Source organism: Acanthopagrus latus, chromosome 5 (genome assembly GCF_904848185.1).
Source record: "Acanthopagrus latus isolate v.2019 chromosome 5, fAcaLat1.1, whole genome shotgun sequence".
NCBI classification, from domain to species: domain Eukaryota; kingdom Metazoa; phylum Chordata; class Actinopteri; order Spariformes; family Sparidae; genus Acanthopagrus; species Acanthopagrus latus.
The window spans coordinates 9,113,597-9,141,464 of NC_051043.1; the positions used below are offsets into that span (position 1 = coordinate 9,113,597).

The 27,868-nt window shown below is 42.8% G+C and overlaps 1 protein-coding gene across 4 annotated transcripts in view; it reads left to right on the forward strand.

Annotated features, from left to right (window-relative positions):
* The window catches only part of fam172a (family with sequence similarity 172 member A), a 154,103-nt gene that overhangs the window by 54,036 nt on the left and 72,199 nt on the right, over positions 1-27,868 (forward strand). For all 4 annotated transcript variants that reach the window (XM_037098754.1, XM_037098756.1, XM_037098758.1 and 1 more), the window contains exons 7-8: positions 8,283-8,501; positions 20,170-20,289. In XM_037098754.1, coding sequence (XP_036954649.1) covers positions 8,283-8,501; positions 20,170-20,289 — 339 coding nt within the window. The remainder of the gene's footprint in view (positions 1-8,282; positions 8,502-20,169; positions 20,290-27,868) is intronic.

Here is a 27,868-nt window from a genome sequence, read left to right on the forward strand (position 1 = left end):
TGGGTATGTGCGTCAGTCCCTACCAACACATGCATGCATACATGTGTTCATGTGTCTGCAATGTTTAGAGGTGTCCTGCCATTGACCCCGGCTGGCTCAGTCTGTACATATGGCCGTGCGTCTCGCACCCACCGTGTGTGTGTTCATGTGTGTTAACACACTAACTACCTGTCCAGATGGTAAAGTAGAAACATTCATCGACAGTGCTCTTGAAGAATTCACATGGTGGTGGGATTTTTTGACTTCACCTGAACTAAGCGCAGCACTCTCTTTTTGGTCTCATTCAGAGTTATCGTTGGATATTTCATTGTCACTGCAGAGGTCAGATTCCTTATTTTTGTCCAATTTTGCTCAGAAATGAGATTTGGAATAGCAGCCCAAATATCTCGTTATAACCATAATCATTATCATTATCATCTTCATTTAGCACCAATTCCTTCCTTCCTAGGCCCATTGAACTCAGGATTTGTCTGTCTTCCTTCCTTCCGTGTACAGTTATTAGTGGCCTTCAGGACAGGGTTGCTCCTGGGATGCCTCCACTCCTCCTCCTCTTCTCTTTTTGTGGCTGCTCTGCCTCCCCCTCTCTGCTCGCCTCGCTCCCTGATTTATACATTAAATAGTTAGGCAGGAGGACAGGGAGACACCTATCATTCCATGATCTATATCTCTCTGTGCCCTCATTAAAAATACATGTGTATGCTTAGGGGAGACAATATAGAATATATAAATCAAAATGCTAACGGCGTCAGAAAAAGCCTCCTGTATTTATTTCCCCATAGCTTTCTCTCTGTGTGCTGAGGACTCTTCCTGCTTACTGTATTTCCTCCGCTGTGTATGTGGCAAGCACGTGTATGATAATATTAAAGTATACTGAAAATGCTATTAATTTATAATGCAGCTGATTTGATCACTGCTGGTAGAGACATGGGATATTATAATATTTCAGTTTGTCTGAAATTATGTGCATGATTGTAAAAATATGCAATATAAAATAGACAAAAAATTAAAAGTTATGCTCAAACTTTCAGAACCATTCAAATATTTGGATGTCTGCTATTACACAGCTGGTGAGACCGCTGTATGAGTTTATATTCGCAGTTGCCTCTTTGTGAATGACACGTAAGTCTTGTGTATAAAAAAAAAAAGAAAAAAGAAATTGACAAATGACTTGTGTAACATTTACTTGCACAATCGATAACTCTGACAATTTCCACCTGGACGGTGATTAATGCTACATCCACCCCCAATCTAGCAACCCCCACCCCCAGCCCTGCACCTCCCTCTGTGTGTGTCGTGCTGCGAGCAGATGAAGCAGGCCTCCGAACTCTGTGTGTGTATTGTACGTGTGTGTCTGCGTGTGTGTTTATGCGTGTGTGTCTGGCCAGACGCTCAGATGCTTGAACAACCATTGAACTTCACAGATTCACAGACTTCAACTATGGTAAATAATTGACACGTAAGCTGGCTTTGGCGTTGCACAGAGTGAGTTACTCATCAGTGTCTGTGCGAGCGGCTTTATGTCTATCCTTTTACTTAGGTGCTGAAAATAGACAGATCGTGTGGAGCGAGACAGGAAAAGAGAAACAGAAAGTGAAACAGAGAGAAAGAAATGTAAATGCGAGCATGAAAAGAAGCTGAGGCATCAGGGATCAGAAGCTGTGCTATTCTCTTCACTTCCTCCACCCCACTGCTCCACTTTGAACTCATTTATAAATATTCAGCTCCACATATAAACAATATCCAAATGAGCCCAGACATCCATGCCAAGGTTAAAAATGCTGCTGCTTATTACAGACACGACTACTTGACTTGCTCAAAAGGTTAGCGTCTCATTCTGACCTAAACTATTTGTGCTCATTAAGATCAAGAAAAAGACAATCATTACCACCGAGTCTTATTTACTTTGACCAAATTAGTGTATGACTACATTAGTGGAAGCAAACACCAAATACAGTCTTTGAACTCGGGAGTTAAAAGTCGAATTTAGAGAAACTTAATTAAATGTGTACTCTTTATTAGAGGAGAAATCCATGCAGTGGGCAATTTGTTTAAAATTAACTCAGGGGGCAGATGGGGAGATGAAGCTCCAGTTTGTCTTACTTTTCCTAAGTAAACATTTGTGTTGGCAGTTCAATTGATTGCTTAAACATACAGGGATGTGGGGTCAAGCTGAGGATCGCAAAAAATGTACGTCAAACACACGTATCTCATAGGCATGCATTGGGATTTATGACAATTTAGGTTTAACATGCCTAACCAATGTTGTAATTTCAGCTCATTATTTTGTTATTTTTCTCATCAGCCTTTACATTTTGTTGTCTTTTTAAAATTAAATATAAATGCTACGATAATATTATTTAGTAACATTTAGATCTCTTCTCCAAATACTTGCATGGCCCCTTGGGAATCTGTAGTTATCAAGAGGATGATTGATTTTGTGCTGACAGGCTGATGACAATCCCGTCTCATCGCCTCTCACATCACCCCTACAATCCACACATGTCTTTTCATAGCCCCACTGGTACAGTAAGCTCCCTCACACCCTTCTGCTCTCACAGAAACGTAGCTGTGTGTTTGCTGGGTATGGGGGGTCTCAGACTGGTGCTGTGTTAAAATGAGAAAGGGGGCACCGTGACTTAATCTGACATTACTGTGCGATCTGTGTGGTATCTCAGCTGCGGGGAGAGGGGGAGTGGGGGAAAAGTAAGAGAGAGAGAGGGAGAAAAGATGGGGATCGGATGGATAAAGGGGCCCTGCATGCAAAAAAAAGCTCACGTAGAGACGGAGACAGACAAGGTCACACGGAGCAGGGTGGCCCTGACAGAGAGGGAGACTTGTTATTACAGTATTTACCTACCCTCTCAGCTGCTTCATACCTCTTTATTGAGGAACAGTGTGCTTTTATTGACTCCCTCCTTATTTTTACTTGTATCTGATGTCACTTCAGCCACTACTAACTGAAATGTAAACAAATTGTGACAAGGACGCTTCGCCGTCGCTTATTTTCCATCTTAGCCTTTCTTCTCGGTCAGCCATTGTGCCTCGTTCAGATCTCAAACACGACTGTAGCCTGCAGACATCCCACCCCTCCTCATCCTCTTATTGGGTATGCCATGCTGGGTGACCCTTTCCCCCTTGTCAGTCAAGCCTGAGTAGCGAATCGGGAGCTGCGTATTGCAGAAACAAGGAAGTGGAGCGACGGCTGCTGATAAAAGGGAGCGCCGTTTGCCCCCCGACAGAAAAGCTAATAAAGTAAGCTGCCCGAGATCCATTTTCAGTGGACACCTATAGACCGCACGGTAATTCTTGAAATGTAAGATGAATGCACACTTATACATAAATACACTAAAATACAAGTGCAATGCGAAGAAGAACATTTATACGCCTCATTCAGCCAACAGCCACACATAAAACCTTAAATTTACGCAACCATACCATTCACTTTCCTCACTGCATGCACCCGTGACCTCTATCAGCCATGCTTTGTACCTGTCAAGTGCTGTCCTTTTCCCTGTGCCCAAAGCCCTGCTCACTACATGAGAGCTCTCACATCAAAGCTTTGCTGAGCTCCACACGCACAGATGAAACACCCTCTCACTCCGGCCGCCTCACTCCCCGCTCCCGCACATTAGACACATTTCATTTCATTACAACGCCACTGGAAAAAGTAGAGGTGCTGCTGTCTTAAAGGGACATCTTATTTACTCTCCCTTGCACTTGTGTACCCGTGTTCACAGGGACACACAAACACACAGACACACACACGCACGCACACACCCATTCCGCCTTCTTTTCAAATAATGCGACTGGAAGGGAAAATAATGATCTGTTACCATCAAAGTTCTAGTGGACAAGCGGCATCTAATTTGGCCGTGAAGAGGACACATCATTGTCATCAAAGAGTATTGGCAATATTGTTAAGACAGCAAAGTGTGGCTCCAGTTAATGGACAGTAATGGTAAATGCAAATAATGCTAAATATCATGAAATTTACATTACGGCTTCTTATTTATCTGTTGTCTTATTTAATATTATTTCAATATGTTGCAGATATGGAGGAGCATTCTGTTTTTTGAACAGCTTTACAATGCTGCGTTCGGGGAGATCGGGCGATGGCGGAGGAAGGGTTTCATCCCGATGATGAGACAGCCCTGGTTTCCGTAGCAGCGGCAGCCTTTGTTGTGCTATCTGGTGCGGGACAGGCCAACAAAGGAGCACTAAGGAGCGTCCGGAGCGGGTGATGGGGGTCGGGGTGCCCCCCCCTCCAGAGGGGTCGGGGCGACCCTCTTGACCGCTGGCCCCAGGGCAGGGACTCAGTGTGGTGGTGGCACAGGGGCACCCACAGGGCATGGGAAGAGACTTAGCCTGCATACTGCAGCAGAAAGACAAGATTGACCCAACGCTAGAGAACTGTGTGTGCGCGTTTCATTTGAGGCAGCGTGTGTGTATAGGACAAAGGCAATGTGACCCAATGTTAGCAATGTGTGAGAGAGAGATTTAGTGGTATAAAAAGCGGGGTGACCTAAGGTTTGCATTGTGCATTTGTGTAAGATTCAAACTTTGACAGCACATCACAACACAAAGATCAGATTTAGCAGGTGTATCCAGTGTGTGTGTGTATCTGGGAGAGACTTAACAGTTAGCTAGAGACACAATGATGGCGAGATGTATGGGGAGATTTAGCTGTCACAAACCAATGCAAAGACTTGGATGATTAACATTAATTCTGTGGGATTTAGGGATAGCATTGACATGATGCTGTTTTTAATTTTAATACCATTTTTTTTCTCAAAGACTTGGTTATTTTTCATGTAGATATATTTCATATATTCAATTAGACAATTTAATAAGAACGTTATCTTTGAAGTTTTGTTATCGTAAGAAAAAAAACATACAAAAATTACATGTATGAAAGAGCCTTATTTCAATTTAAGGTATAATTATAATTTGTTCACATTTTCCCTATTGCTTTGCTTTGCTCCATTCACCAGCATTAGAGTCATTGTTGTATATTTAGTTGATGGAGGGAAGAATAAGAGGAGGAAGTGTCTGACACTAACACAGACCTCTCAGTGTTCAAATAAATGATGGTTTCCGACGTCGAGGTGAACTCAGCGGCCCTGCTCCTCCAGACTAAGTACGCCAACGACACTGATCGCCTTTACAGCAATGTCCTTCTGGGTGACTGGACAGCTGAAAGGGTTAGCACTGTTAGCTGGGTTAGGTGTGTTAGCCTCTCCAAAGGAATGGAAAGGCCATAGGCTATAGGCCACTCAGGGTGAGCATAAGGATGCTGGAGGCTAGGGACTCGGCCACTCGAGGTTACCAATGGTATGCTTAAGGCCAGGAAGGGTTATTGACCAGTAAGGGTTAGAGGTAAGAGCACTGAAGACTAAACACGGTTGTAGGCCACTCGGGGTTAGCATCAGAACGTGTGGACCAGTGTTGTTAAACCATTAACTCTTGGCCTCGTGAACTAGGATTAGGGGAAAGGTGATGTGAAGGTGGTTAAACGCAGCGTTGCATCGTTCTTTTGTTTTTTGTTCAGTCTCTCTGTCCTTGTGTCAGTCGGAAATTTGTTGACAGCACATCATGCTTTCCATGTTGTCATTGTGTAGCTTTTTCATGTTGAAGTTTTTATTGATTAATATTTAATTGAACTGCTCACTGATTTTACATGTTATCTTGTTTTTATGATGTTGCTGCCATAAGCTGAACTGGTCTTGTCAGTTATTTTATCAGGCTGCCACCAGTGGGCAGTGGCACAAAGCTGGTGTGGATCTGGTTAGGCTCCATCTCTCTGTCTCTCCTTCTTTATCAATGTTTGTCTTATCCTTTCACCGTCTATCTATATCTCTCTTCTCTGCTTTTCACTCTTTCTCCTCTGTCTCGTCCGCTCACTTCTTCCTCCACTTGCTCTTGTTTCTTTTTCATCAGGCGATTCATCTGTCTGAATGTGCGCTTGCATGTCTGAACTTCTGTATTTGTGTGTAAATGTCTCAGTGATGTCTAAAGGCTGAATTAAGTCTCCTTAATAGATCCTCATCCAGAGCCTCTATAACTTGACTTTTGCTGCTTTACATACACACAGACTAATAAAAATCCAGGTTTTTAGACACATCCTCCACCTAGAATTTGCATACAAACTATGACATGGACATGTTGTGTTTTCAAAGTGATAAATCATTCGCTAAATTACACTTAGACCTGCGTTGCCTTGGAGTGAAATTCAAAACTTCATTCCATTATTATACATATTCCATTATGTAGCAGGAAATTGTTTAAAGCTGAAATTATAATTTCAAAATACATTTTCTGAATTTTCAGTGACAAAAAGAAGCTGATGTAATAGTTTATAATAATGATAATTTTAACACGTAATTTAAATGTAATCATACCCAGTTCTAATAATTTCAGATTTTTTTTAGGTCCATTTTCTTTGAGATTTTACTTTACAGATATGTCCGGCAAGGGAATGAGAGCTTTGCCGCATCTGAAAAGTAGTGAGAATCATACTAATTTTATAATCTGCAGAAGTGAGAAAGTGTCATTTTGCCGTTGTCAACACACGGCAGGTGCTAAGGGAAGGGGTGTGTGGCAGGTTTGATGTCGATGGGCACAGGAGGGACACACACTCATGCTGCGTCAGGGGAAGACATGCACATTGTGTTAACACTTATTAAGGAAGAGGAGACGTGCGGCTTTGAGGAGATAGTGAGTGTGTGTGTGTGTGTGTGTGTGTGTGTGTGTGTGTGTGTGTGTGTGTGTGTGTGTGTGTGTGTGTGTGATGGCGATCTGCGGAGGAAGCTGCCTCTCTTAACTCCTGCTCACATCTCCTAAAGGTCTTTTTGTCAAGACCAATGTTTTTCATACTCCTTGTGTGTCCTTTGTGTGTGTGTGTGTGTGTGTGTTTGCACAGGCGTATACCCATAAGTTTGAGTCTTGCGGTGTGTATGTGTATTCACAAAGGGGGTTGTGTGCGAAAAAGCACAACCAAAGTGAAACAGGAATCCATCCATTTCCTGCTTTAGTTTCGGAGTGCTTTGGACAATAAACACAGTTAATTAAAATGGCTTCCAAGTTGAAGAAGTCACCAAAGGCTACAAGAAAACTTCCTTTTCTCCACAATACATTTCCCCTCTGTCAGTTGTTCTTATTAGACCCATCTTTTCTCTTACGCTTTTCCTCATTTTAGCTCCCATTTCAATTTTAGCCTTCAGAAGTCAAACGCTGATTATTATTAATATTTATTCAAATATGAGCATGAAAACTTTCTCAGCTCTTAAAAAACATAATGATTTAACTTTTATTTCTGTAGTTCTGTCTGTAGAAGTTTTAAGTCACATACACAGAAACACATGCGCATACACAGATAGGTACACAGTCGCGGCTAACTCTTTGGTTGAGTGATGGTTGGATCGATTGGGTTTGATATTAAGTGACACATGGCCTTTGGAGTAACTAAATGCTACTCACCGACTGAAACCACCAGCGCTGAATTCCAATCCCCCAGTTACTTCTCAGGCTTGTCCCTGCGGTGACACTCTGTCCTCTGTCTCTTTCTCTGCCATTTCTTTCAGTCTGTATTTGCATCTTTCCCCAAGTCATCTCACAGTCTGTGTCTCTTAAGTGTTATGGATTTACTTGGTCATAGATATCCACTGCTGGGCTGTTTCTTGAACATTGTGCGCCACAGCCACAGCTAGATTGACCAGAAAAGTTTATGAGCATCATTGTAGCACAGATTATCATTCAGTGTTATAACAACATCCTCTAGTAGGTTTCACAAAGTGAATGTCATCTTTCTCTAAAAGAAAACAAGAGAGGAAAACAAAAGAGAAACATTTTAGGTTTAATTTATTTAATGCAGTGATTTTCAAAAGTAATATAAGATGGGAAATGTACACAATATTTTTTGGTGCTTTTTTGAGGTAAAATGTTTTACACATTTCTCACTCTAACAGGCTCGAATCTATACCCGAAGATCCATTTTTATTTGTATACTGCAGATGTAGACTCCTCTCCCCTATAGAATCTTTCCTGCTCTTTGTTATGCCTTTTGTCTTCTCCACAAGCTTAATTTGATGTTTTATAAAAATGTCAACACAGATACAGTGTGTTACTTATACAAAGACATAGATAGTTAAATAGAGAGATATAAATATATATATAATAAAATATATACATGCCATAAATAACAATTTGTTCTGATTTTTTTCTGATGTACATGATGCTGATGCCAAGGCTCTAATACACACACTTCTGTTTTGTATTTGTTTTAGGAGGGCTATGGTGTGTTGGTCCTTAACCCCAATGAGAACTACCTGGAGGTGGAGAAGCCAGCCAAGTCCTCTCCCCTGCCCTCTCCTCCTGAGCCCTCGGATGAACCTGCTGAAAAGAGGGAACGCAAAGATGACAAAGAGGGCAAAAAGAAGAGGGAATTCTATGAGAAGTACCGTAACCCACAGAAGGAGACGGAGACCGAACGGACCCCTATACGTGTAAGTCGGAGAGGGAGGGAGTAAGGAACGGATGAAGGGATGGAGAGATGGAGGAGAGACAGAAAAGGAGAGGCGAGGAAGGAGGTGATTGGAGAGCTGCGGCGGAGGGACAGAAGGATAGATGTTCATCAAGCACACACATGATGGGGGAGGTGGACGGAGTGACAGTTTAGGGTCGTGGGAGGAGGAAGGAGAGGAGACATAGGTGAGAAAACGGGAGGGAGGAATTCAGGCAAGTTTGGAAGAGACAAAAGGGGCGAGAAGGTGGTAGGGGGAGGAAGGCGGGAGGCGGCTAGCTGAGGAAGCTGGGGAAGGAAACGTTAGGTAACGAGGGATGAAGGGAGGATGGGAGGCAGAGGGAGAAAGAGAGGCTCTTGTGTGGTCAGCCTGTGTGTGAAGAGGTTGGCCGTGCTCCAGTCGCCTCTCAGTGAGCAAGTGTTAACCACATGGCTACCTCCCTCTCTCCCTCTTCCTCTCCCTCTTTCCCTCTCACTCTTTTTCTCTCTCAGATGGCGGGCCGGTCAGTGCAGCTCTGGCCCTTCACTCTTGTTGACCGCTGGGATTATTATCTCCCTAACACACACTCTGCAAACACACAGCAACATTCTTATCATGCCAGGCTGACCGTACATCCCCTAATCACACACACACACATACATATACATATACGCACACATAGCTCGAGGCACCTAGCTCAGCCAGCTTACCTTGTGATCAAACAAAGGAAGCAACCCTTTGCATAAATGTAATCGTGGAAAATAAATATGGCCAAAGTGATGAGAAATGAAATAAGGTAGTCCTCTTCATAGATGTCTTTTGTTTCACCTCATAATTTGCTGCTTCGGGAGGTCCAGACATTTCATTCAGTAACATTTTAAAGATTAAGAGCACGTCGGGCTCGACAGTAGTGTCCTCATCGATTATCTACATCGTACTTTGGTTGATGGCAGCAGCGTCACAGCAATTCATGTATGTTTGTCTGTGTGGGTGGGTGTCTGTGCATGTGTGTGTGTGTGAAATACGTCAGTCTCTGGTGTCTGACAAGAGTTAGGGCTGCTGTGGGACTAGCGGGCGGCGTGTGAGCTGTCAACGTAGGCTCCTTTTTTTTCTCACCCCCCCTGGCAGTACCTTTACACACACTCTAATAAGGGATAATTAGCTGCACTTCTATCTTACTCTATTGCACTTCTTTACGTGCGTGCCGGTTTCTCCCGTCGTACAACCAATGAGCTTGCTTCACACTTTCTGACATGCAGGTCTTATGGTAAATAATCCATCATGTCGTTCACAGTAATGTAGTCAAACTAACTTGCATCTACTGTCACTCATATGTATATTTCATTTCAAGCTATACCAAATTAAAATGCATAACCCAATGCTTATTAGATGCAAGTTTGTTATATCACATCACAGTTGACCGTATTGAGGCTGTCACGATAGCAGGATTTTAAACTTGGATACAATACTAGAATAAAAAAAACATACTCTATACCTCTTTTGATACCACAGTAAAATGAAAAAAGTCACACAAAATAAGTTATTTTTTATTTTTACAACCTGCACACAATGCTGATACAGAAAAAATCATAGAACACATACCAACACATTTGTAATAATGTTAATATCTGTGCAGCCTCTGTTGACACTTTGATTGTAGATATGTTATATATAATTACCGGAGATTGTAAAGGTTTAAACACATGGTATCGGAAAAGTATCGATACTTTTTAAAACCTTATTATGTATAGAAAAATGCATGCATTGATGCCATATACAATTTGCTCCATAGTAACCGTGTATTAATAACTTGTTTCATTTTAAAGGTGTAACTTTAATGGTACTCGTGTTACATAATGATCTCTTTTTCTTCCATTTCTCTTTTCTCCTTATACATAAAAATCTCTTCCCCCGCTCTCGTCCTCTTGCTTTAAATCTTTAACGCTCGGTAGCGTTAGCAAGTGCAAGATCGTTAACACAGTCCCAACCAAGGTTTCCACTATCCTACGAGGAAGCCGTATTATTCACATCTCGATATTGGGCTCGACTTGCTTTCCCCGCGTCTGCATAATGCATGCAAGATAGGGTCAGTTGCATTGAGACAAGGATGGTATGCAGCAACGGTGTGTCTTTTTGAGACTGCAGTGTCTCCGTCAAACTGTGCAGTTTAACAACCTTGGCTTTTAACAACTCCATGAGATGGAATTGAGGGTAGACAACATCATGAGTAATCGAAGGAGAAAAGAAAAACACCAGCCCTGTGCCATGTCAAGTCACTTTTCTTTTTAATATACTGTAAGATAGCACATTGCTAATTGATTTAGCAGTCTGCAACAGTTAATGGTGGTGTAGCGTTTAGAACCAAGAGACCGAATAAGAGAATTTGCTTTCTTGTTTGTTTTTATAGACCAGAAGGCTAATACAAAATTATCCTCATTAACCAGAAAGGTAGGGGTCATTAAGACGGTTTAGATTTTCCAGCCAAATACACTTGTCCTTAGATTCAGGGATTGCAGGACTCGGGATAAAGATTAATGGGTGAGCAGGTCGGCCCTGTGTTGATGCCCCTTGAATTTTGACCTTTGACCCAGAAGTCAGCGGGATGTGAGCGTGTGTGACCTCGCCTCCATCGCCCATGCCTCCTCCCACACCGCTTTACTCTTCAGCGCTGTGCCTCTGTCCGCCCCAGAGTAAGCTGTCACACGCATACACGCACACGCACAAACACACACGACACACACATACCGACAGAAGACAAAAGAGTAAAGGAGGTGGAAAAAAGAACTAAGGTTTGGGCATTTGTGTGTGTGTGTGTCTGCGTATGCGTGCGTGTTTGTATCTTTCTCCTTCACCTCTGTTAGTCAGGGTGGGTGGTGGATCAAATCAAACCTCTTTAGCAAGGCTGTTTTCATCTTTTTTTTTTTTCACAGCACCCTCCCAAGACACGTGCACTCACACACACACAAACCTTTTTTTATTCACTACACCTCACACTCAAACTCCCGCTGAGCTGCCAGACCACCTGCACACAGCCTTTCAGACACACGCACACACACACACACACACACACACACACACACACACACACACACACACACACACACACACACACACACACACACACACACACACAAACCTGAATATATAAATCTTCTCCTTGCGTTATAATGAAAGTCAACATTATTCAAAAATTACTACATGGCTTGTTCTGTTTTTATAACTGAGACTCATAAAATTACCTTGACATGTTTTGTCTTTATACTACATTGACACACAAAGACTGACATACACACACAAGTACACAGACACAGCCCCCTGATAGAGTTGAGTTGATTAATACGCTTCCTTACACACATTAATAAGCTCTTAACTGCTTTTAGGAATCTTACTTTTTAGCCTTGGGTTCATAGTGTGCAACCTCTCAACCTTATCTAATCCCTCTCCTCTGCTCTCCTCCAGATCACACACCACTGGGCCATGTTTAGGGGGATGATGGTGGAGGAGGGAGAAGAGAAAGAGCGGACAGAGGGAGGGATGGCAGGATAGAAAGTCCGATCGGAGGATGCTGATGAGGATAGTGGAGGGGCGGTGGTGGGGGGTGCTCTCTTAGCACTTTGCCATATAGAAGTTTGGGAGTTCACTTTACTTTGAATTTTAGCAGTAATCCAGTTAGCTATTTTCTGTCAGCCAAGCGGAGGAATGGCAGGAACAAAAGGCACATTCATGGGCTTAAGAAGCTTCCAAAGAGTTCACCCAAGGCTGGCTGGCTGGGATTAGGCCAGCAGGCCCTGGAAAGAAGAAGGGAAAAAAAAGAGCAAAGGGGACAAAAAACAGAGCTTCGCCTTCCTTTAAGCACCACTTATTTTTATAAATGACTGGAATACTTTTCTTTCATCGTTTTTTTTTTGCTTATACTTATGGCATCTTGCATTGTACAGTTCTTCAATGTCCAGAGAGAGAAATAGACAGAGAGGCCCTTACTCCAATGGCATTTTGAAGAAGCAGATTGAGACTATTCCTTCTGTTCTTTGTAAGATTGAGACCGGTAGACATTAAATGCTTTCACTATGACATGCTTTCGCTACACGTATTCTTTGGGTACATTCATACCACAGTTAAGCAACATATTGGGGTTTTCAACTCCATTTCGTGTTTCCGCATTTATTATTCCCTTATGTTGAACCATTTTGTGTTTGTTTTTTTTTCACACATCCTACCTTTAGTTATTCTATCTAAAGTCTTTGTGGTTTTTAATAACTTGGTGGCGAACGTGACACGGACAAGGTTTCTTGTTCTATCACACACGGATCTCACTGTTGTGGATTGTAAATTGTGTGTCTCCTAAAGGAAGGAGCATCCATTATTTAGGCCCTGCCTCTCCAAGACCCATTATTCCCAGCTGCAGCTGTCCACAAGGGCCGGCTGAGTTCCTTGTCCTTGTCTGTGTTTAGCAGATGATGTTCTGTTTCCCCATGTTCACACTGTACTACAAAAGGTCCTTTTCACTAGCGTTCAGGCACACACACCTACACACATGCACACACATAGCAAAACTTGATTATGAACATTAAGACATGGACACACAAGCACACACGCGGGTAATTGTATTGGACATGGTGCTGCTGTGTTTCTCTATGGGACTGGGTTTTTGCCCTTTGTCACCTTCACCCCTTTGCCCCAATCTGTGGCCCACAAGCAATTATACAGACAGGGTTTATTTGACCTCTGACCTGTGGTTGTGCCAAGAAGTAAGGCTCAGCATATCCAAGGACAGGTAGGGACTTGATTAACCTCTGAACTTGGTCAGAGGAGAGGTCAATGAACAGGGCCAGAGAGCAGCTCACCTTCTTGCAGCTGAGAACAAATTGGCTGGATGCCATCTTTGTATTTTGGTGTGTACTCCTGTGTGAGTGTGGTCAAGTAAATGTTTGTGTATCTGTCTTCATGAGTATAAGTTTTCTAGCTTAAGGCTGCCGTACAAGCTCACTGCGGTGTATGGCATGTTTTAACGTCAGGTTTATCTTCTTGTATTCAAACGTGGCACCCAGGTGTAAAAGTTTAAAAAGGGAGAGAGTCTGTGAGATTTTGCGCTTGTTAGTGAGCGAGCATTTCTGGATAGGTGTAGCATGTTACGTCTGTGAGTGTACACATGCCTCGGTGTTTGTGTGTTTGCTCAAGGCAGAACCAGTGTAGTTGGTCTCAGATCCCTGCTCCCAATCTTCTAGTCAGGTCAACCATCAAACACATCCATCCTGCCCTCCCTCGCACCTCCCCAACCACAGGGCTCCCTCTCTCTCTCCCTCCCTCTTCTCTCTGTGCACACAACCCTGTTGTGGATACAGACTGACCCGAATAAAGACATACACAGACACACACACACACACACACACACACACACACACACACACACACAATTACACGTACACACAAATGCTGCACCTCAGGGTCATCCTGGAACAAACACAGCCTTGTCTGCCTGCCCGCTCTCCTTTGCCTTATGTCAATTAATGGCTCGCAGTAATTTCACCTGACAATCCGGGCGGCAGCGCGAGGCTAGCCGAGATGTCACAGCGATGACCTTTCTGGCCCGCAGCCGCTCTTTTCTAATAAAGAATCCCACAAACCCACAGCAACTTCCTTTGTACTTTGTTAATGAGTTATTGATTTGAAACAATGCCCTGGCAAATATTGTCAGAGCAGACTGACCCTGCCAAGGTCATGCTATTTTATTGTATACAGTCTGAGCACGCTAATCTGCACGTGGGATGACATGTACGCTATAGTTTTTCTCCTTTCCCTGGCTCCGGCTCTCTCTCCCTCTCTTTCTCTCTCCTTATATGGTATATCCCTTCATTGCAAAGACGAATAACTCACCTACACATACATTTCCCTCACACACACACACACACACAAACACAGACACGCAGTCCCCCCCCCCTTGTTAGTCTGGCACACGTTTTTCACCTCATTCTCCCTTTTCTCTGTCTCTTTCTCACATCATTATATTCCCAACTCTCCATAGGTACTATACCTGCTAATTACCCACAATGCCACAGTCATTATTTTCCCATCTCTGCCGCTAATTTGCTCCATACCTTCCTTTCCCCCACTCCAGCAGACCCATCAGTTCCCAGACAGCTTCTACCTAACTTCAGCTTTCTGTCTACCTTAAAAGAGAGTAAAGAAAGAAACAAAGATGGTCGGGAAAGGAAAAAAAGGAAAGGAGTGCACGTCCCTGACATTGATTAGAATGCAATTGCAAACAGGTGTCGTTGTGGTCCACTTTTTAATTGTGCACACACACACACGCACAAACATAAACTAACTTACACTAATAACCTCTTTGCTAAAACCAAATGTGTAATTATGTACATTGCTTATTTGATATTCAATCATTACGCTAAATGAAAACAATCCTGCTCTGTGCTGATCAGAACATATTAAACAGTGTAATGACTTGGGCTGCAGGTGGGTTTACACAGTGTGTGGCCTGAGAGCAGGAGAGGGCTGAGAGATTAAGTGCGATCGGTCAGCTGCTCAGAGTTTTTGTCGGAGAGTAAGAAGGTGTGTGAACACTCCTGTGTAATTTGACTAGTTTCTTCCTCTTTCCTTGTCTTTTTGCTGGAAGGAAGTTTTGGACAATACTGATGTGTGCTGTCTGCTTTTAATGCTTTTTAGTTTGTTTTTTTTTCAGCTCTCACTCTAACACCTTGAAATACTTATTGACATTCTTGCGAGATTGAAACCAGCGCTGCTCAAGCAAAACGCTCCGGACCCAATAAAGTTGTTTAGGGATCCCGTGACACTGTCCTGACACTTCTGGCTCCCACTGAAAAGTTTCTGAGTGTACAAAGTAGTCTGAAGTCCCGTGTGTTTTGGATGACTGTTGAGGAGGAGCAGGAGGGAGGAGCAGGGAGGTCTGAAGTGGTTGTTTGTCAGAGTGTGTTGATGTTGTTAGATTCATTGTTTCCTGTGTTGGTCAGACACTGGGTTTGTGTTGGCGTTGGGTCTGTTATTCTGGCTGCAGCACACTCTGCTCCTCCACTCTCCTCTCCCTGTTTCTCATTACAATGAATAAACACAGGGCAAGAAATGCACTGGACAACTTTTGTGTGTGTGTGCATGGGTTTGGGGAATAATGTGTGGCTTTGGAAGAGACTGTGAGTTGTTGTTGTGTAAGTAATGGAAAAAGCTAAATTGAACAAAATCTTAAAACTAGAATTGGAAGGCAGACACAGTTGGAACCACTTACAGACTAAAATGGGGTAGATGGTCATGCTCAGTGTTGTGTAGCAGGTTGTCTAGCAGTTTTAAAGCTGACGTAACTTATAACACATAATCAGAGTTCTGCTGATTGGGAAGCAGGAACTTCGCTTAAACCACATTTTGCTTAGCTGACTCACTGCTGCCCCTTGGGTCAACCTTGATTCCTAAACAGCTGCAATGCTGTGTACAATGTAAATAAAACAGAATGCAATTATTTACAAACTGTGTTTAAGGACAACGGTTGTACAAACCAATCATGTGTAACACAAAGTGGTGAAACTCGGCCTATCCTTGATTGGGAAATGATTGAACTTTTCAAGGATGCCCCTCTCATACTCGATCATGATACTGTTACCTGCTACCAGTTAACCCAGTTACCTGTGGAATGTTCTAAACAGGTGCTTGAGCTATTACAAATTCACCCAGTCTTGTGGCACCCATCCTGTCTCAAATTCAGTGTAGGAATAACATGTATCTGAAGTCAAAGCTCAGAGCTGTGAGAATATGTCAAACTCAGTGCAATCTGATATTGCCATGTTGGTGTTCCTGGAACATCATTATTAATGTTGCTTCAGGACCATCATTGAAACTGATCAATCATGTCAATCAGCTTAGAAACTAAAAGGGCCTGACACCAGGCCAAGGGTCATTGTCAGGGCTGTCAGTGAGCGTCAGTGGTACTGGACAGCCCTTGTCACATGCTTCTTGGCCATTTGAGCAGATTGTAGAATCGGCAGCAGCCCGTCAGTGAGAGAAATCACTCTGATTGGCTATTCAGGTAAGCAGACAGAAGCACGAAAGGAGAATCGGAAACAGAAAGGGAAAGAGTGTCTTTTGCGTAGTATCAATTTAGTGTCATTGCTCCTTATTTTTCCTCTTATGTTAGCCGCTTCAAATCGAGAATGTGTGATAAAAAGTTGCACATGGCAGTGGCGATGTTAGCCAGAGTGGTGTTTGCTTGCTGATACACTGCTAAATCATAGTAACGGTTTGTATATTGGCAAAGAGGTATTTTTTCCACACAGGCGCAGAACATACAAGCTTGTTGGCCGGCGGCTGTGGTCTTTGCTGTGTGTTAAAGTGCAGCTTTTTGGCCCAGACACAGAAGACATGAGGCGACACAACAGTCGCCCCTCGATGCAGCTACCGGTAGTTCTTTATGTGAGTTTGTTGCATCAGGGCTTAAGGGAATAAGAACTGCAAAGATAGGCACATGGGAGAAATGATCTTTTCAAACACTTGTTTAACATTTCGAACATGTCCAAACCATGTTTTTCTTAACCTAACCAAGTATTTTTGTGGCCCAGACCTCAGTATTTAAGTTCCAACCAAAGACACAGAAAACTGAAAAGAAATATAAAATAATAAGTGAACGGTTTAATGATACGTTTCAGGATGCGAACCCAGTTTCCTGAATGATAGTCTTATACTTAACTCACTCGGTCATGATGGCATGCTTCTGATGCATTTTTTGTCACAGTTTTTTACGTAGTAATAATTGTCCTAGAGGAACACTAACTATGATGTGGCAGTGTGATTGGTCACTTTTCCAGGAACAACACCAACACTGCAATATCAGATGCACCCACAACTCATCCCATAGACTGCTGTGTCTTTCTGTTAGACACACAGATTTACTGCATAGCCTCCATAATGTTTTTCACTCACTGCCTCTTTCTCTGTTTTTTTCCATTTCACAAGCTCTGTCCACCATTTTTTTTTTGACAATAGTAATAGTAGCTTCCACACCTGGAGACAGTCTGAGACTGTCCAGTGTGCAGATTCTTACTTTATATTCTCTGAGGGACTGTATGGATCACTATATATTTGGAAACACACAATACACACACAATCAGTACACACCCTCAAATGTCCCTTGACAGTCATGGCTGAAGGATGTTGGCAACAGGTGTGCAGTTGGGACGCTATTCTGTCAGTGCTGGCAGATGTGCACACACATACGCACACATACACACACACACACACACACACACACACACACACACACACACACACACACACACACACACACACACACAAACAAAACCACACAAACAGTGTAGGGAAACTGTGGAAAATAAATAAATAAGCAAAGATACTGTGTGAGAGCTGGTGACAGGAAGCCGGTCTCACAGGGCGGTGCGCTCCACTGCAGCTAATTAACCCCAGGAAATAATTGCAACAATATGCAAATGCTGTTTAGATAATTCACTACACTGCCATGGCAGGTAGTCAGTCACTCTGTCTCCTGCCTTTGAGGGTGGAAGCAAATAACATTTGTGTGTTGCGTGAGGTGGGGGTGATGGACTCACCTGACATCATGAAGACATCAACCATGTAATGTTTCTTAAAATTATTATTACTTATAGTAAATAGAAATAAATAAAAGATATCTTTCTTAAGGACTAAAAGTGCAGTTTTGTCAGTTACCACTCTTTTTGCCACGCTTTGCCTGCAGTCAGTTCATATCAGCAATTTTGGATCTATTGATGAAGTAAATGTCAGACAGTCAGGCATTGTCACTAAAAGTAGGTGGAGAGGTGGACACAACAGGAGACTGAAGAGTGTAAAGAGAGCGAAACAGGTGGGTTCAGCAGAGAAGAAAAATGAGGTGGAGGTGAGAGAAGGAGTGATGGAGGGAGGGAGGCAGGCTAATGAAATGGGCTTCACAGATGAAGGGCGACATGGCCGAGGAGAGAGGAGGGAGACTTCAAAAGACTTTAATGTCACAGCCTTTCACACAGACAACTCTGCTTCAGCCACTCCGCACACGAAAGGGATAACACATGCACACATATGCACACAAGCACATGCACTGAGGCTCTGATGGCAGAAGGGCAGGGCAGAGTGGAGTGGAGTTGCCTTGCTCTTGCATCACACTCTGTGAATGGAGGTGGATGCTGACACTACAACCCCCTCATGCTAATCTAGCAGTAAACACAAACACACTGACAGGTTAATTTACCTCCAGACAAACACAGCAACCAAAACACACATCAGCACATCATCAAATAGTACAAGCACACACACACACACACGCACACCCTTGCACACAAATTTGTACACACAGATGCTCGCAAGCAAAAACATCTCATCAAATCACAGGGTGGCTTTAACTTCTTTTAAAAGTAAAATGTATTTTTTGCCATGTGTGTTCTACACAGTCTCCTCAATTACCTCTTTTAGGAGAGCGGATGTTGAAGTAATTCCCTTTCTGCGATAACATACTGTCTTACTTTTTAAAAAGCAAACACATTTATGGAAACTAACAGGATAGTCTCTTAAGACACCTCCTCTGTCCTTTAGCTCATATCACTAATTATTTGTTTTGGAGTCACACAGAAGAGTTTGACACTCAATTAACAGATGAGCTTCCATTCTCTATAGGCCATGTGTTTGTTTATGTCGAGATATTCTTTTTGTATATGTATACATCTGTATGCTAATTAAGAGAAGTGTGTGTGTGTGTGTGTGTGTGTGTGTGTGTGTGTGTGTGTGTGTGTGTGTGTGTGTGTGTGTGTGTGTGTGTGTGTGTGTGTGTGTGTGTTTGCATCCAGCATTGTGCTATCTTAAATACAGCGATGCAGGTGTTTCTAGTCGACGAAGCTCCAAGTGTAGAGCTGCCTCTTGTGGGAATGTGTTGTTGATTTCTATTGTGAACCAGACAGTTTGATAGGAAATCAAAGTCTAGGATCAATGTCACAAGTTCATTAACGGATGCCCTTTTCTCGCCTGTACTTTCACTATTGTTCTTTCAAGCCATGGATAAGCACTTACATCTCTGGTTAATTAAACACGTCTTCTGTTTGTGTGTGTGTTCCTGCACATTTGTGTATGACTGTGTTTATGCAGATGAAAGTAAGAACCTATGTAATGGTGTTAATCGTGATTGTGTGCATGGATGCAAAACTGTGGCGGCGTACCTGTGTTTTGTAAATGCATGTGTGTATCTCCTCTGTTGTTGTTTTTTTTCCCTTTGACCTTCCCCTAGTGTCTTCCCATTAAGCTTCTGCTGGTGTATAGATGGACCATCGATTCAGCAACGGGGCACAAATTAAGATTTAAACGTTACGTCACACAGCCTATTGAGTTTTACATTTAGGGCATTTGCAATATGCAAGACTTATTGATCACCTGAAGTGTGGCTCTTTACAGAAATAACCTCAGGCCACCAACACTTTTTTGTTTCTCTTTTATTTCTCTCTTTGTCACCGGCCCCAGGGTGCAAGTTCTGATGCTGTACTATTACATTTTGAAGAGTTTGATCACTCTATTGATGCACCATTCTTGTTGCGCATCTTAAATGTTATGTAATTGCACTGAAGTTTGATTTAGCTGAGCTCAGATTTCTTTAAGATTCCTTTGTTATGGATTTAACATTGGGGCGGCCTTTTTTGTGTTGCAGGAGAATGGTTCCTCCGAGGAACACGTGTTGTACGTGTGGGACCACTTTGTGTCCAGAGCAGCAGCCAAGAATGTCTTCATCGTGGCCCACAGCTATGGGGGGCTGTCTTTCGTTGAGCTGGTGAGTGTTTCAGTTTTCCACTTATCCTTCCTACCTCCCACCGACAAAAAGACACACAGCGCACTCCAGTCAGGACAATCACTCTGGAAAATCTGCATATTCCAACTCTCCCACACATACGCACATACATATAGTATGAACATCCAGAGCAGTGCTTGCAGTGGTCACCTCAGGGGTACGGGCAGCAGAGTGATAGTGTGTGAAACATGGTGAAACAATTAAAAATAAATAGCATTTAGTTTCTTCCAAAAAGTTCTGCTTCTGTAAACAGTCTGGTTCATCCTTGTCCTTGGGCACCATCCATCTCCTCTACACTTAAAGAGCAGGAGTAAAACAGGGGGAAGGAGCTGGATAAAGAAATGCAGGGATGGCAATGCAACAACAGTGGTGCTGTTAAACCAGATCTGCTGCAAAGCATGCAGATCTCCCAGCTTCAAGAGAGACTGAGGAGAGGTTGAAAGATGGTGGGAGGAAAGTGGATTCAAAGGAATTAATAGTGCACAGGGGAGGGTGAAAATAAAAGTTTGTCCAGCTTTTTGGCTTCATAACCGCACCCTTCAGCTAAATGGGCCTACAGTGTGTCTTTTGCAGGTTATATGAAGGCTACTGAGGTTAATGCCTTATTTTGATGTCTTTAGTTTACTCCAGTGTCCTAGTGGGATTGCATCACATATCAATCATCACTTTCTCTTCTGTTAGCGTTTTAATGACCAGAGTTACGTTATAATAAAGCTTCGGTCTGCATACTGCCAAGATCATCATGGTGAGTTATCCAAACCAGGTCAGAGTCATAGTTGATGGTGAGGAAATTTTTTTACCTTGCTACCTTGCGAGCTTGCTGCTTGCGGCCTGATTTATCATCCAGTCTAATGTCTATACTTGACATATAAAGCAATAAAAACTCATGTACTGTGCAGTTAATGTGCTTCAGAAAGGATAAAATCTCCCTCTGGCTTTGCTACAGAGGGTGTTTGCAGATGATATCAAGGTAAAAACAAGGATATACTTTGTGTTTTATGTTTTTTTCTTTTGCAGTCTATGTGATTGATTATTATTGCATAATTGTAATGATGAGTTCGCTTTATCACTGAGCAACAGCAACAGCTACATGTAGTACATTAAGGTCTTATTCCTACAGAGATGTGGTTATTTTAAAGCAGACCTACAGGACCTTTTTGTTTTTGTCCTTTTCTTCAGTGTGTTATTTAGGTTCTTGTGCATGGAAGAGGTCTTGAAATTTAAAAATACTTTTTTTGTTTTGCTAGTAACCCAAACTAAAATTATAAAACCTGAAAGTTAGCATAATATAACTCATTTAAAGATGACTTTTAGCTGATGCAGCATTTAAACACGTATTTGTGCTTTTCCCCTTGCTGAATCAAAGATACAGCAGCTATCTGTAGCTCTATTAGAGAAAGAAAAGAAACAACAAAAATCAAATACATTTTTATAACCTAAAAGTTTATGTGTCTTCTGAAATTTCAGCAACCACTTGTAAGTTGCTAGCTTGGCTTAGTGCCAGGCTTATTGTGAACATGCTGTGCTTAGCTTGGAAAAAACTATTAACGCAAAGGGGCTGCACTGTATTAAGATCTGGTGGCTAACATACTGTGCGCGTTGTATTTGCAAACCTCTCTATGATCTGAAACACACCTTACATCGCCAGTCTGCTGGTTTCTTGATCTGAGGGATTTACTGCTAGACTCACCACATCCCATATTATTCAGGACATATCTCTCCTCCTTTCTTAGGAAAGGGAAGAGGAGGGAGGGGGCACAATGAGGATACGGCTAGTGGGGGATTAAAGGTGGGCACTTGTCCCACTGGTGTTTTCAGGAATATTTTATTTCTTTCTTTCTCTTTCACCTACTCTTTTTTGTTTAGTATTTTGTAATTTTAATTTGGCTGCTAAATATTCATGCAGTGTTTTGTCCGTGACAGCCTCACAATCTCCTGGGCTTTCTCGCTGTGTGACGAAGACTAGCTATTCTCTCTATTTGTCTCTTTCTGTCTCACTGTGTTTCCTTCAGTCAGCCTCTGTGTGTGTGTGCGTGTAGAGGCCTTGACGAGGCTCTTACTGCTTTCTTTTATGTGATGTCCTTGTCATGTGAAAATCGTATTTAGAAACACTCATATACAGTACGTGCATACATAAATACATAGCATATAGCGGATGCAGTATGGGGACGTCGACATCAAAACTGAGACTTGAAAGATCTCTGTGTTCGCTTTAAGTGGCAAGGTGTTCGAACACGCCATTGGCAGGTTTCCCTCGAGGCCATTCCAACGTCTCTCAGCGTTGAAACTCCTTCACCTCTTCCAGCCTAACATAAAGACATGCACATTCGTAGTTTTTAGGTGCTACCCTCAATTGTCCAACTGTACCTGTCAGCATCTTTGTCTGCACAGAGCAGTGTAAGTCCAATCTTGTTGGTTTTGAATAGAGGAGTTTTTTTAGGTGCATTGTTCACAGAAAGTGTTCTTCTCCTGGCTTTTATCCAGATGCAGTAAAACTTCTTCTCACTCACAGACGTGCACCTTACAGGAGCACCATATAAATACACACATGGGATTCAAAGCCGCCGCCATACATTTCTCACTTGTTATTGCTGTGTTTCTGCGCTTCCTCACACATAAGCATGCACACGCGTACTCACTTACAAGCCAGCACAAACACACACATACATCCATACATAGATTTGTGCGCGCACCATCTACTTAATTGAGGAGAAAGTGGTCCAGTGGGACAGGGAGGGGAGATGTGTGCGCATGAGCAGGCGAGTGGAGAGTGGAGCCTTGCGGGATGAACCGTTTGACACATGAGAAGACCCAGAGAAAACAAGCTGTCTGTGGGTTAATTACTACTCCCCTTTGCAGTTAATAAATACATTTCTGATCAAGCACATCAAAAAGGCCCGCCATTAATTTCTCCTGCTCGCTCCCCTTGCTCCGGAGCATGTTAGCCCCTGTTTGGAGCGCTCAAGTGTTTCATTGCAATTTGATTTCTTTTAAAACACTTCACAGTGTGTACGGACTAATTATAGATACATCAAAGACTAGCTAACTGCCTTTGAATGAGAGCGTGAGAGAGAAAGAGAGGCTTGCGCTGCAGGGGGAAGGCAGCTCGCTCCGTCTCTGCTTCGCCCCCACTTTTTTCTTTTTTGCCCTTTTCCCCTCTCTGTCGTTCTTTAGCTATCACAGAATCCATCCATCCATCTTATTTCACTGTTTTTCAGTTCTCTCCTTCTCTCCATCTCTCCCTTAGAGTCTCTAGTCTCCTCTGACATCTGCTTTCATGCTTGGCCAGCCTGCTCCTCCCTGCTCCTCCTTTGCTGTCTCTCTCAGCTGTATAGTTTTTAAAGGAAGATGGGTCATGTTACCCCAGTCGTGCTATTTTGTTTTGAACCCAGTATTTCTATATTCCCTTCAAAGTCTAAGGGGTTTAAGCTCATCTGTGTACTGCCTTTCTCTATACATCTCCCCCTTTCCGGCACACATAAACTGGCCGCCCTGCTCCAGGTTCCAGGTCTGCATTATCCCCTCTTCACCTGAGGGTCTCACCCCATAACAAACCACGGAGACAGTATAGGACCGAGGGGATAGCATCAAACAGAAGAGAAAGCCGTCCGTCTCCTTCCTTGTTGCCAGTAGTGCAGGGGGTGCAGATGTAAGTGGTAGCGGTAGCTGTGTTGAGGAAGGGTTGTCTAACCCGCACTAACCTTCCTGCTCACAGAGTGAAAAAGGAGCAATCTTATTGGATAGGACAGGGCGGCATTATATAAGGTCTTATGTAAGAATGCATCTGTCTCCTAGTACACAAATGTGTGGGTGCCAACCAGACAACCAGCCAGCCGCCACAACAGCCCCTCAAAAACATGATTACAGATTTTAAGTGCCCCCTGTACCATACATACAGTACATACTTGCAAAAATATCTCTCTGTACACTTTCTGTATGGTGCCATCTGTTTCAGTCTATAATGAATATAGCTAGTTTTTCTCCCTCTCTGCCATCCTTGGTTTTCGTGTGTGTGCGTGTATGTGTGTGTTGTGGCTAGGTGTCAGATGTGGGAAGAGATGCTTGAGGTGAGATATGGAGGATTTGTTCACTCCTTGTGGACTTCATCGCTATACCGGTGTGTGGAGGATGAGAAAGATGAAACACTGGCGGGTGAATCAGTCAGAGTCGAGAAGTTAGTTTTACATAGCTCGGAGTTGAGAAAGTGATTGAATTTCGCTGCCGTGTTGTGGCATCCTTACACTAAATTAAAGGTTTTTATGTTGTATAGTATGGGAAAATGCAAAAAAGATGCAGAATGAGCTTTCCTACAATGCTGGGCTTTGTTTGTGACAAATCAGATGCACAGGCTGAGCTACAAGTAAGGAAAAGTAGGTGCCTATATTCTCTCTCTGTAAGATGTTCCTTTCATTTAACACACGAGTTTCCAAACAAACTCATTGCGACTGTTACTTTTCTCACTCTGTTTGCATAGTCAGTCTTGAGGTTTTTCACTCCTTAATCATCATTAGTATTACATTCTGAAACCTTTCACCACAGTATTTGATTTCTAAACTCCACTCTGCTTTATGTCTTGTTTCATTGCCCTCATTTCCTTCGTCCTCCTAATTCCCACTCTCCCAGTCGCGGTGACCCTCAGGGCAGCGGCGGTGCCAACTATGCCCTCTGTACAACACTCTTAGTCTGGCAGTGGTCTGTACAGCTCCATGACTGGCATGGTAACAGCCCACTGAACACATGGCACTGTGCAAACACTTCTGTTTGCAGTCCTGATCCTTTTGACAGCATGCTTCTGAAAAACCACAAAAAGTCTGAATTGTTGTTATCATATTTGATCCCTGTTCCTATTTATACAACTTTAAGTATCTGTGTCTGGTCTTTTTTTAACCGCAGTCCGCAACAAAAAAAATCATAGGAGCATCTTATTTTAATGAATGTCAGGTTTGTGTCAACTTCACTTATTTTATGAAAATAGTCTTGATATTTTAGGAAATATGCTTATTTGCTTTTCTTTATGTTCCTCTTTTGTATTTATGTGTAGAAAAGGAAAATGTTTTTATTTAAGGTGCTTTATGTTAGCTGCTGCATCGGAGCTACTGCCCTCTACCCTCATTGTTAAGTTGCTGGCTTTCAACACTGTCCCAACTCTTAACAAAGAAACGCTGATGCTAAGATAGACTTGTGGTTGGCTTACCAGCGAACACAACACAAAATGTAAATAATACACATTTGAAGTTTTCTCTTTAGTTGGAAGGTTAGCCTTTCCACCCCGCTTCCAGTTTTTCTACTTCCCTAGACTGAACAGGTCCCGAGCCAGTCTCTCTATTCAATGAGCAAGCATGAAGTTGATATCGATCTTCTCAGGGTATCTTAATCCCATCCAGACAGCAAACATGTACATGCTCTAAAATATTGAAGTCTTCTTTTAATATGTGTCAAACTAAGTTCCACATTTATATTTTTGTGAAATACTCGAGGAACAGTGCAACCTTCACCTGAGTTCATCACAACACAAGCAAAAAAATCACTTCAATTTGTTGACAAAATCATCCCAGCTCTGAAGACTTTCATACACAGGCTCTGAAAATCCCCCCATCTAATGTTGTATGCACGTCTCGGCCGCCTTCGAAACTCTGAATGCTAGTCTGTCTATTGCTTCTGGAGGGGATGAAGAGAAGGTTTGTTTTTATCTCAAGGTTCTCCATAGCTAGCGGGCTTGCAAGCGGTGCAGTGGTAGTGCCGTTTCCTGTGAATATGTCCGTCTGCGTGTGCTGATGTGAATATGTGTGTGTGACTGTCTGTGTCTGCAAGTGGGTGAACGCATCCTGTATTGGTGTGTGTGTGTCTTGTGGATGTGTGTGTGTGCACATATGCTTATGTGCATGTCTGTGTGTGTCACCCCTAGCCTGAAGACGCCTGTATCGTCCTGAGCAGAACAGCTTGGTGGAGAGCAGCTATCACAGAGCCATGTTAGGGGAGGAGAGGAGGAGAAGGGTGAGAGGCGATGATAAATGGCTGGGGCACACTAGCAGAAATTAGTGGAGCCGTATGCAAAGCTGTGGCGTTTTGTTTGATGTGAAACAAAAGGACCACCATGACAAAAGTGCCTGCCAGCCTGCACAGCAGGACAGCAGCCCTCAGGACATACACCATCACCACTGAGAAAGTGTGTATGTGCGTTTGCTCTCGTGCACATGCGTTGGTAAGCACTTGGGTGTGTGTGTATGCGGTAATGCATGCATATCATGCATGATGCTGTTTTCCAGTCCTGTCTGTATAACGTATATTATCCCTCTCTGTGTTTTTATGCTCTGCTCGTAATGACAGACAATGCGTATCCCTTTGTACACCATGAAAAGACATGGTTTCTTCCTCTGTACAGCTACAGCATATTTGCTCTATTAAGCGGCTGAAATATAGACGTCTAATTTCTTTGTGAATGAATAGGCATCGTAGAGAGTGGCTCTCCTCTTAACATAAGGATGTAAATTGAACTGTTTAAATGTCACAGCTAGCAAGCTGATTTGATTTGAATTGATTTGCTTGTTTCTGGAAAAAAAGACCTCCCCTGCCAAACCTTAGCTGTACTGGCTGCCACAGATAGACCAAGGTCTTTCTTTGCACCTCAACAATACATTGTGGGGCTTCTGAATTCTTCTATCTGCTGTGATTATGTACAAATGGCCTTCATTTGCCATCCATTTCAAAGCTGTAGTGCTGCATTGTGACTCGAGGCAGATGACGCAGACCAAATTACAGCGGGTTTGCTGCCTGAAAAGGATACTCACACAATAGGCTTTGTGAAGTATTCCCTTCAATACGTAGCCATTATTCTCACCTTTGTTGGTGTTTCTCTCTATGTTTCAGGAGCATCTTTGGTTTTCTAGATTACATTTGTGGTGTTGGAGAGGATTAGCGGGTTGAAAATACTTTGCCCACCTCTTGTCTCTCGTATGCTATTTCTTCAATATCTAATAAAATGGATTTTGTCTGAGATTACAATTTGTTGGTTTTTTTTTTTGCTGCATTTTTTGGATGGTGTCATTATTAAATGATCCTGTTAAAATTTTGCACAGTTGCAGGACAGTTAGGTTCTCAGAAATAAACACTGTCTGTAGGGCTGTATGTCCTGACTGACTCTCCCATTACACGTGTACTGCATCCCTTTTTTAAGGCAGGTTGTTCCATTAATTGAAGGGAAGCAGCCTTAAAGTAGAACCAAGTAAAAGACAGCAAAATTGCTTGTTTCCCCAACTTTTGTTCTTGTCATGAATTGTCCAGGTTTAGAGAGGTCATCTGAGACGTAGCCAACACACCATCACTTTCATTTTCATATTATTTTAAATCGTGGGTCTATATGTGTCTTGCTTTGCTCAAACTCTCATATAGTATACAGCCCAAAGGCACACATGAAGCTCAAGCTCTGGCAGAGGAACGGTCAATACGCTTCTGGAAAATCGTCAGTTCAAGAAATCGTCTTCCTAGCCGCTGTACGTGCTTTTTACTTCTTTTGCAGTGTCTCTATCTTTCTCCTTTCTTTACTCTTTTTCTCTATTTGAGG